Below are 12500 nucleotides of genomic sequence, written 5' to 3'. Positions count from 1 at the left end.
TGTCATCAAAACTGCAGAGGAACGAACACATTATAGGGCAGTCTTTGGTGTATGCAGAAGTAGGCTAAGTCTGGCATCTGGCTCAATATTCTGCATGAGGGACTGTTGTGGTAGGTGAAATTTCAAGGGGGAAACTACGATGATTGGTCAAATTTGCGAAAAAGTTGCGGTGTTTGGACAAAATTGCGAGGTTGCCCAGAATTTGTGGGGATTTGCTGAATTTGCATTAATTGTTGCGATTGCAACATTGCGAATTCCTGGAGGGACTGTATTATTTCTACACACACACACACGCTGCTCTGTAAAGGCTAGCAAGGTCTGTAAACGGACACCCACACACACACACACACACACAGGACATCATAAACGCACACACACACAGGACATCATAAATACACACACGCACACACACACACACACACACACACACACACACACACACACAGGACATCATAAACGCACACACACACAGGGCATCATAAATACACACAAACACACACACACACAGGACATCATAAACGCACACACACACAGGACATCATAAATACACACACGCACATACACACACACACACACACAAACACACACACACACAGGACATCATAAATACACACACGCACATACACACACACACACACACAGGACATCATAAATACACACACGCACATACACACACACACACACACACACACACACACACACACAGGACATCATAAATACACACACGCACATACACACACACACACACACACACACACAGGACATCATAAACGCACACACACACAGGGCATCATAAATACACACAAACACACACACACACAGATGGTTACCCCCGCGGTGTGAGATGTGTGTGCAGGTGAAGGCCTTGTGTTTCCTGCGGTGGAGGACGTGTGGATTCTTGAGCAGGAAGTAAGACGCCACGCTGTAGCCCCCCAACGCTGGGACCAGGAAGTACAGCCAACTGGCCATGGAGAGGGCTCTGGAACACACACACACACACATACACACGCACACACACATACACACACACGCGCACGCACACACACACGCACGCACGCACGCACGCACGCACGCACGCACGCACACACACACACACACACACGCGCACACACACGCACACACACGCACGCACACACACACGCACGCACGCACGCACACACACACACACACATACACATTGGTCTTATTTCTATTCATCTTGTATGTTTAACTTTACTGTACATTTTGCTCTAGGCCTACAGTAGTAGTAGTTTTAGTATCTTCTTTATCTACAATCATAGTCTGTTTTATCATTACTAAAAAAAATAATATTACTATTTTATATTAATAATATTATTATAATATATATATATAAATAATATTACTATTTTTTTTGTATTTTTATTTTTGTTTTTTATTACTGTTTTTACTTTATTTCTGTGAGTCAATTGCATTGCGTTTAAGTGTGATATATAAAAAAATGTGACTTGACTTGACACACACACACTCAACCAACAACCACACACACACACACACACACACACACACACAGAAAGAAACACACATGGACAGACACACACACACACACACAGGGTGTGTTCAAAACAGGAGACAGCTGCCTACTGCCTCCCTCCCTACATAGAGAGCTGTCTCACTAGACATGACTTTGGATTAAATGCATCTTTTAAAAATGAGCGTAGCACTCTAGAATCTTTGGTTAACACACTGTAAAAAACAGAACTTGAGAATTGTAAACTGAAATCAGGATGCAATGTTGAATGAACAAATATACTTAGGAAAAGTTCATATCACTTCTAAACATGGGTTTAATTATTTTTCTTCATCTGATGTTCAAGAGAAATAGGAAAGTAAGTTGTGTTGAATTGCGTTCTTCAGTTTTCGTTGACACAGTTGACATTCGGTACTTTCTGTCAATGCGCATGCGCAAATCTTCTCCCTCTCTTGCCGAATCGAAGGATGGAAATGGCTGCTGAATTTCAGTGCTGCTACTAATTTTGGCTGTTGGTTAAGCGTAAAGGTAAGAGACACCACTACTTTTGCACTTTGTCCACTGATGTGACCTTATATTGGATAGTTTGAACAGAAACTATTGCTATGTAAAGTTGTAGTTAGAGAATAAATTAGATTTTCCTAACCGGAGCTTCGCGTCAAATGCTCCATGCTCGCTAACATCAGCCATTAGAGCTAGATATTAGCCAAGCTTGCAGTCTTTGCTTCCCGTTTAGCTCACTATTAAATGAAAATATAAGCATTTTAGTAAATTCGGTGTGAAAAGTCTGCGGTGCGAACTAATTGACATTGGTAACAATGTGTGTACGTTTGGTTTAGCTTAACGACGTTGCTAAATAAATCTTAGTATAGACCTTAAAGTGGCGGGAGGCATGACGTTACGCTAACGCTAACGTCAACTAACTAATGATAGCATTGTATTCCAGAATTTTCTAGAAACATAGCGGTGTTATTCGGTATATGAAGTGTTTACTTCGTGTAGGCCTACTAAAAGTATTCGAGATGTTAAATTAATGTATTTCTTGAGAGGTTGCGATTTCTATAGCAACATTTAACATTAGGAAGCTTTGCAAAAAGTTGCAACAAAAGTTGTGTCAGTAATGTTAGCATGACTTTAGCAAGTCAAACATCTAATCTCCAGCAAGGAAAGTTATTTCTCTTACAAATCAAACAGTACTTTTACTGTAAGTGTATTATGATCATATAGAGGACTATTTTGCAGCAGTCCCAGAAAGACGGGGCTAAACTTTACAAAAGATGCTTATCATACATTCTAATTTTATTATTCCATTGCATAGTAAGCAGGACATACTAGGACTGCATTTTCATTCACCTTCATTCACAAGTTACTTTACACAGACTTGCAGTAAGAGTTTTTTTTTTTTTTGCAAAGATGTGTTTGGTTATTGAATTCATGTTTTATCTTATTTCAGAATTATTGAATGTAATACATTTTACCTGTATTTTTTTGTGTCTGTTTGCAGGTTTGGAATGCAATGTAAACTGTGTGGATTTGAGAGTCGCAGTCTTTACATTCTTCTGAAGCACTACCTGTTCTGCCACTATCAAGGACGCACTAGTCCGTTGCCCTGTCTCTATCCTCAGTGTGTTTGCACTTTCAGAACTCCAGGTACGTTGAAATCACATTTGTCACAAGCGCACAGACCATTTCCACAACAAGCAGCCAGCAGCCCATTTTAATTTTGTGTGTGAAGCCTGTGATTTTAGAGATACTTGCCCACCAAAAACCTTTTTAAATCAAATCAAAAGCCATTTGAGAAATCAAGAAGCTGTGAGGTGTCCTTTTAGGAACTGCCAGGTAAACTTGCTCAGCATTTTCATTATTATGGTATGCATTCTTATTTGAGCCTGCCCGACTCTCTCTTTATTTTATATTTTCAACTGCTTCAGTGTAATGAAGCATGTGTACAATCTTGATTTTTCACCACAATGTTAAGTCCATAAGACGATATATGGCATGTTTGATATATTGGTAGCCTAATGATTAGGGCATACATTGTTACCTAGCCTCGCACTGCCTTTCTAAGATACACATTTGTGTGTGTTGGCAGAGTGGTCAGTTTATTGGATGTCTTTGGCTGGTTCTTAGAACTTAAGATTCTTTTAATTACTGTTTAAAAATAAGTATCAAATAAAAAGTTGTGTTCTTTACTAAAGAATTCATTGTTTCTTCTGTCTGTCTTGTAACCGAGTAATAAGATATACATGCAATAGACAATTGCCTTTTATTACTTGACGTAGTTCGATAAACTTAAAGAGCATAGTTTTAACTAAAGATTAAAGGAAGCTGTACATACTTAGAAATGTACCGCAACCGCTGCAAAGGATTTGTACGTTTTCTTGACTTAAGTTACCATCTAGTTGTGCTAACCTGCTTTTCAAAGTTGAGGTGATAGTTTACCTGACTTACAGTATTACGACCGCCGCTAGCGAAGCGGTCATATAGGGATTGTCAAAGTTTTTTTTTTTCCCCCGTCATCTACTTCCTGAATTTTTGGTCAACGATACCCGGGACACCGAACCACCGGGGCACATGAAATTTGGTGGGTATGTAGCCCCACTAGACTTTTACGGAAAAATTTTGTTTCGTCCCCGGGGCCACTCCCACCCCGTGCTGGGCCCCCCGAACCGCAAAAAAAGCAGTTTTTCCTAAATAACTACCTGAACCGTGGCACTGAGGATGAAGAATCTTTTATGGTATGTTGGTCTCAAGGGCCCACATCAACCTGGCCCATAATCACTCATTTGTGATTTGCACCCCCCCGGTAAAAAATGAAAATGCAATATTATTCTGCTTTAATCGCCCCTATCTTCAGTTAAGATGTTCAGAACTGCACCAAATTTTATTTGTATGATTGACCTGGCATTCTCTGGGGGTATGCCAAGTTTCGTAGAATTTTATCCATGGGGGGATCTAAAAAAAATTAGGTTATGTGTACATTTAGTGACTGTACACTCATTGGCCTGTAGATGGCGGTGCACAAATATACACAGATGCACACACACACAGGCTCCCACATACTATCGGTATTACTGAAACGCCTGTTTATTTGTTTTAAATGCGTGCAGGGTGTGTGTGCAGCACGTGTGTGTGAAGTATCCAAACAATGACACCTTCATTTCATTATGGCTGCTTTAGCAACAACCTTAAGCTACTGTGTAGTGGGTCCCATTTAGAAGTGGCTACTTCATTCGCGCTTTCCTTCACTCATGGAGCTGCGTGAATTTTATTACAACTTTTTGCCACGATATGGCAATTTAAGTCCGCTTGATACTGTAAGGCGTAAGCCATTGGCTTCCAAAGGAGATTTTATTTGTGTCGCCAGCATAGCCTATTGACAATTTATGTTGTAAATAGGCCTACCTTATAAGCCTACCTGTAGCTTAGGGAAGCTAGTTTGTTAGTTACAGTTTTGTCATAACTCCCTGATGCATTTTTGCATTTAGAATAGCCAGAGCGTGTATATCTCAATCTGAAAATTAAACAATATCGGGTGCCTATGGACTAGGCTGGGTGAACCCAGCCTGATCTGCCCACTATTTATTTTTTGATTTTTTAAAAGATTGAGCTTGGTCTGGTGAAAGCCAGACTAGCCATGGACCTCAGTTACACAATGCAAGGGAACATGAATCAGCCTATATTTGCACGAACAATAACGGACAACAGCTCTTCAACTTTGGCCCGTTAAAATGTGTATGAACAGTCTAGCGACGCATTTCATCAAGGCCCATTTGGACATGTCAGTTATCTGCACCACTGGTTAGATGTAAAACAGAATTTCGTTTCAGACTACTGTTACTTAATTTGTGCATTAACAATAACATTTCAGACTACTGTTACTTAATTTGTGCATTGACAATAAAGTATTACATGAACTGAAGATGGTTAAAATCTTATGTAGAAGAAGAAACATTCACAAAAAATCCATCCATCCAAAAATGACCTTTGTTTTTAATAGCTGTTGAAAACGGCATGGAACTGACAGAAATGTTTTTGTTTATAAATAAATAAATAAATAAATAAATAAATAACATTATGCTGATACCTTTTGCTTTTCCCAAATACAATGTAGCCTACAGGTGTAAGTGACCTTTCATCAATCCAGTTGCAATGGATGAACTGTAATGAACTGCCCTACTTGTAATTGTTTAGAGATTTTAAAGGTTTTATAACAATGCTACATCTTCTTTGGCTATTCTACAATCTATTCACCTTTTCAGCACCAGTAGGCTACTTTCTGTGCAGCCGCACACACACACTCAGGCATGCCAAACAAGCATACACAAAAGTTTCAAGAGTGGGGGATGGAGTAAAATATGGAGACAAATTGAAGTGTGATTTATTTTCGCGGAACGGATGTACAGGACTGAGAGGCGGTCATATTTTGTACCGCTATGCTGTGCATCTAGTTTTTTTTTTTATTTCAGCTTAGTTACACGTATACTTTATTTGCCCTTGCAAAGCAAAGGTGAAGAAACTTAGAACACTGCTTTGCATGAACTCTGAAAACCTGGTCAGCACAACTACACAGGCCTAAAGTTGAGTAAACTTGAAAATGCTTCGCAGCTGGTTACGTTCCATTTTTTAGTTAGCCTAACTTTTTATTTTTTACAGTGACGTTAGCAAAGGCCGGACTTAAAACTAAATTCTTACGTAAGCTAGCAGGCTAACGGTATAAATTAGTTTTACGGCCGGCAGATATATCAGACCAGACGCTATTAATGGTTACAACAATGGCATAATCAGATAGTAAATTGTTTATTTCTCATCTCTAATCTACAAATCTAAGATAAATAAGGTCACACAAATGACATTTTAAACAGATTCAGCAGCCATTACCGATGTCATCCGCCATGTTTGTTTACCTTTCACAGCTGTTTCAGACGTTGCCGCAAGGGATTATGGGTAGGAGGGAGCATGAAGTGTGCGTCGATGCTGCCTCCAAAAATGACCGTTATTTGGGAATTCTAAGATATCTTAAAAGGCAGCAGAATTAGTTTTTTCGATTTCGAACCGCACTTCCTGCCTGTCTCCCCAGTTAGAAGGCAGAACACACCCACAGAAACACACACACACAGAAAAAAACACACACAGACACACACACACATGCACATATGCATGAACACATGCGCACACGCACGCACACACACACACACAAACACAAAAAACTACAACTACATACACAGACATATACACAATGAAATGACCACACACACACACACACACACACACACAGAGAGAAAGGAATGTTGGCTGAGCAAAACAGAAAGAGCTACAAAACTGTACATCTGTACATCAAAACTGTACACACACACACCTTTACAAAAACACACACATAAAGATAATGTCTCTCTCTCTTTCACACACACACACCAACACACACCTCGACAAAAACACACACACACCTCTACAAAAACACACACACACACACCTCTACAAAAACACACACACACACACACACACCTCTTCAAAAACACACACACAATTATACAACTCCACAGAAATACACATAACACACTGTCTCTCTCTCTTTCACACACACACACCTGTGTCCTGGCGCGGAGGGTATGGAGATTTCTGTAGCGTCGTAGTGTGTGAAGTCTTTCAGTCACACACACATCCACCTGTTCGCCTCTGCTGGTAGCCAATCAGATTACAGCACCAAGACAGCCACTATTGCCATTCATTCAGTCTTTATCTCTTTCTTTATATCTTTATCCGTCTCTCTCTCTCTCTCTCTGACTGGTCTTATCTTGTCTCTCTCTCCCTCCCTCCCTCCCTCTCTCTCTCTCTCACTCTCTTGACTGGTCTTATCTTGTTTCTCTCAGCCGTTCCCTCTGGCAGAGTTCCCTTCTGCAACACCTTTCACATGCTCCCTCCCATGTGTGTGTGTATGTGTGTGTGTGTGTGTATAATATGTGTGTGTGGTGTGTGTGTGTGTGTGCAGAGTGGAATGTGGTCATGGAAGTCTCCGTCTCAAGTGTGTGAACTGGAGGAGCAGGTTACAGTGTTCCATCCCAGAGGCTCCTGATTTGTGTGTGTGTGTGTGTGTGTGTTTGTCTGTCACATATGCACACACACACACACACACACACACACACTTCAACAAAGAGCCTCAGGCATGACTGCTTGCATGTACACACACATGTACACACACACACACACACACACACACACTGCATGTATTCTTGGTTAATGCAACACTGGCTCTGACTGCAGACTAACTGATTATTGTTCTCTGAAAACAGTTATTGTTCTCTTACACACAGGCTTTCTGTGTTTGAAAGGTCAGGTGTGTACGTGCAAGTGTGGGTAAGGGTGTGTGTGAGGGTGTGTGTGTGTATATGAAGTGCGTGAAGTGAACATGATAGTTCCAAAGTCTTTAGCATTTACAGACTTGTGTTTAAAGCACTGAAACACTTAAAATAACAATGACATGGAGGATTCAGAGGTTTACATCTGAGGAGGGAGAGAGAGAGCGAGAGAGAGGGAGGGAGAGAGGGAGAGAGAGGGAGGGAGAGAACAGGGGCTAGGTGTGTTTTCAATCCTGCTGAGAATTCTATTTAACAAAGGATGGTCACCCGGAAAGGAATGTAAACATTTCTACATAAACACACACACACACACACGCACGCACATGCACACGCACACACACACACACACAAACACACACACACAGGTGTCAGCACATCCCCTGTATTGTTGGGTTTCTATAGAATTGCTGAGAGGTACTGATTGTGAGAAGAGAGAGAATTAGCACAAACTATACAAATGTATAACAAGCTGACACACACACACAGCAAAGACACTCACATGTATACACACACACACACACACGCATGCACGCAAACACACTTGCATGTATACACACAAGCTGACACACACACACACACACACACACACAAGCTGACACACACACACACACACACAAGCTGACACAGACACACACACCAAACACAATCACCTGCATACACATACACACACATTAAACACACTCACATGCATACACACCCACACAGACACTGTCTCACACACACACACTCACACTCTAACAGTCTCTCACACTCACCAGAACACACACACACACACACACAGATACACACACTTTCTCTCATTAGCCCTCAGGAAAAATTCCAACACTAGCTGAGACAAGTTTGCATTCTGGTGTGTGTGTGTGTGTGAGAGAGAGAGAGTGAGATGTGTGTATGTGAGTGAGAGTGAGTAAGTGAGAGAGAGAGGGGGGGGGGGTATGTATATGTGTGTGCATGTGAGTGAGAGTGACTGACTGAGAGAGAGAGAGAGGGTGAGAGAGACAGAGTGTGTGTGAGATAGGCCTACAAATCATTTTACCCAGCATGCCGCAAGTCATTACAAGTCAAAGGGGCAAAGTCCGAGTGAAGTCTCGAGTCATTAGCATGGGAGTCCTAGACGAGTTGCAAGTCATTTCTAATTTTGTCGAGTCTGAAGTCATCAAAATCTTCACTTGAGTCTGACTCGAGTCCAAGTCATGTGACTCAAGTGCACCCAACTCTGCAGTCTACTTACTAATAACACCGTCCTAGAGCACAAAATATACTTATTAATAACACCGTCCTAGAGCACACAATGCAGTATACTTACTAATAACACCGTCCTAGAGCACACAATATACTTACTAATAACACCGTCCTAGAGCACACAATGCAGTATACTTACTAATAACACCGTCCTAGAGCACACAATATACTTACTAATAACACCGTCCTAGAGCTCACAATATACTTATTAATAACACCGTCCTAGAGCACACAATGCAGTATACTTACTAATAACACCGTCCTAGAGCACATAATATACTTACTAATAACACCGTCCTAGAGCTCACAATATACTTACTTCGTTGGCCCTATAACAGCGATAGCATGGACAGTTAGCTTGTTTACAGTTGATTCCATTGTTGCGAAGTCTGCCTCCAGGCTCAACCGTCGTCCTACTATGGTTGTTATAGTTACCATTCATCCTGCTTAGTGCACTACATAGACATCACCCTGCTTAGTGCTTAGTGCACTACATGGACATCACCCTGCTTAGTGCACTACATGGACATCATCCTGCTTAGTGCACTACATGGACATCACCCTGCTTAGTGCTTAGTGCACTACATGGACATCACCCTGCTTAGTGCTTAGTGCATGGACATCATCCTGCTTAGTGCTTAGTGCACTACATGGACATCACCCTGCTTAGTGCACTACATGGACATCATCCTACTTAGTGCACTACATGGACATCATCCTGCTTAGTGCTTAGTGCACTACATGGACATCATCCTGCTTAGTGCACTACACGGACATCATCCTGCTTACATCCTGCTTAGTGCACTACATGGACATCATCCTGCTTAGTGCTTAGTGCACTACATGGACATCATCCTGCTTAGTGCACTACATGGGCATCACCCTGCTTAATGCACTGCATGGACATCATCCTGCTTAGTACACTACATGGACATCACCCTGCTTAGTGCACTACATGGACATCATCCTGCTTAGTGCACCACATGGGCATCATCCTGCTAAGTGCTTAGTGCACTACATGGACATCATCCTGCTTAGTGCACTACATGGACATCATCCTGCTTAGTGCTTAGTGCACTACATGGACATCATCCTGCTTAGTGCACTACATGGACATCATCCTGCTTAGTGCTTAGTGCACTACATGGACATCATCCTGCTTAGTGCACTACATGGGCATCATCCTGCTAAGTGCTTAGTGCACTACATGGACATCATCCTGCTTGGTGCTTAGTGCACTACATGGACATCATCCTGCTTAGTGCACTACATGGACATCATCCTGCTTAGTGCTTAGTGCACTACATGGACATCATCCTGCTTAGTGCACTCCATGGACATCATCCTGCTTGGTGCTTAGTGCACTACATGGACATCATCCTGCTTAGTGCACTACATGGACATCATCCTGCTTAGTGCTTAGTGCACTACATGGACATCATCCTGCTTAGTGCACTCCATGGGCATCATCCTGCTAAGTGCTTAGTGCACTACATGGACATCATCCTGCTTAGTGCACTACATGGACATCATGCTGCTTAGTGCTTAGTGCACTACATGGACATCATCCTGCTTAGTGCACTACATGGACATCATCCTGCTTAGTGCACTACATGGGCATCATCCTGCTAAGTGCTTAGTGCACTACATGGACATCATCCTGCTTAGTGCACTACATGGACATCATCCTGCTTGGTGCTTAGTGCACTACATGGACATCATCCTGCTTAGTGCACTACATGGGCATCATCCTGCTAAGTGCTTAGTGCACTACATGGACATCATCCTGCTTAGTGCACTACATGGACATCATCCTGCTTGGTGCTTAGTGCACTACATGGACATCATCCTGCTTAGTGCACTCCATGGGCATCATCCTGCTAAGTGCTTAGTGCACTACATGGACATCATCCTGCTTAGTGCACTACATGGACATCATCCTGCTTGGTGCTTAGTGCACTACATGGACATCATCCTGCTTAGTGCACTACATGGGCATCATCCTGCTAAGTGCTTAGTGCACTACATGGACATCATCCTGCTTAGTGCACTACATGGGCATCACCCTGCTTAATGCACTGCATGGACATCATCCTGCTTAGTACACTACATGGACATCACCCTGCTTAGTGCACTACATGGACATCATCCTGCTTAGTGCACCACATGGGCATCATCCTGCTAAGTGCTTAGTGCACTACATGGACATCATCCTGCTTAGTGCACTACATGGACATCATCCTGCTTAGTGCTTAGTGCACTACATGGACATCATCCTGCTTAGTGCACTACATGGACATCATCCTGCTTAGTGCTTAGTGCACTACATGGACATCATCCTGCTTAGTGCACTACATGGGCATCATCCTGCTAAGTGCTTAGTGCACTACATGGACATCATCCTGCTTGGTGCTTAGTGCACTACATGGACATCATCCTGCTTAGTGCACTACATGGACATCATCCTGCTTAGTGCTTAGTGCACTACATGGACATCATCCTGCTTAGTGCACTCCATGGACATCATCCTGCTTGGTGCTTAGTGCACTACATGGACATCATCCTGCTTAGTGCACTACATGGACATCATCCTGCTTAGTGCTTAGTGCACTACATGGACATCATCCTGCTTAGTGCACTCCATGGGCATCATCCTGCTAAGTGCTTAGTGCACTACATGGACATCATCCTGCTTAGTGCACTACATGGACATCATGCTGCTTAGTGCTTAGTGCACTACATGGACATCATCCTGCTTAGTGCACTACATGGACATCATCCTGCTTAGTGCACTACATGGGCATCATCCTGCTAAGTGCTTAGTGCACTACATGGACATCATCCTGCTTAGTGCACTACATGGACATCATCCTGCTTGGTGCTTAGTGCACTACATGGACATCATCCTGCTTAGTGCACTACATGGGCATCATCCTGCTAAGTGCTTAGTGCACTACATGGACATCATCCTGCTTAGTGCACTACATGGACATCATCCTGCTTGGTGCTTAGTGCACTACATGGACATCATCCTGCTTAGTGCACTCCATGGGCATCATCCTGCTAAGTGCTTAGTGCACTACATGGACATCATCCTGCTTAGTGCACTACATGGACATCATCCTGCTTGGTGCTTAGTGCACTACATGGACATCATCCTGCTTAGTGCACTACATGGGCATCATCCTGCTAAGTGCTTAGTGCACTACATGGACATCATCCTGCTTAGTGCACTACATGGACATTATCCTGCTTAGTGCACTACATGGACATCATCCTCCTTAGTGCTTAGTGCACTACATGGACATCATCCTGCTTGGCGCTTAGTGCACTACATGGACATTATCCTGCTTAGTGCACTACATGGACATCATCCTGCTTGGCGCTTAGTGCACTACATGGACATTATCCTG

General features: G+C 42.6%; 1 protein-coding gene across 9 annotated transcripts in view; it reads right to left on the bottom strand.

Moving 5' to 3' along the window:
- Window positions 1–6564, bottom strand: part of gdpd3a (glycerophosphodiester phosphodiesterase domain containing 3a) — a 32765-nt gene extending 26201 nt beyond the window's left edge. For 3 of the 9 annotated variants that reach the window (XM_042081794.1, XM_042081797.1, XM_042081792.1), the window contains exons 1-2: window positions 6397–6562; window positions 831–979 (exon numbers count right to left, since the gene is read on the bottom strand). In XM_042081794.1, coding sequence (XP_041937728.1) covers window positions 831–969 — 139 coding nt within the window. In that variant the 5' untranslated portion in view covers window positions 970–979; window positions 6397–6562. Of the gene's footprint in view, window positions 1–830; window positions 980–6396 lie in introns of all 9 variants that reach the window. The other 6 variants (XM_042081788.1, XM_042081789.1, XM_042081791.1 and 3 more) reach the window with 3 other exon arrangements.
- Window positions 6565–12500: the final 5936 nt, after the last annotated feature.

Source organism: Alosa sapidissima, chromosome 24, assembly GCF_018492685.1.
Source record: "Alosa sapidissima isolate fAloSap1 chromosome 24, fAloSap1.pri, whole genome shotgun sequence".
Classification (NCBI taxonomy): domain Eukaryota; kingdom Metazoa; phylum Chordata; class Actinopteri; order Clupeiformes; family Clupeidae; genus Alosa; species Alosa sapidissima.
This window is presented reverse-complemented; position numbering and strand designations above follow the sequence as displayed.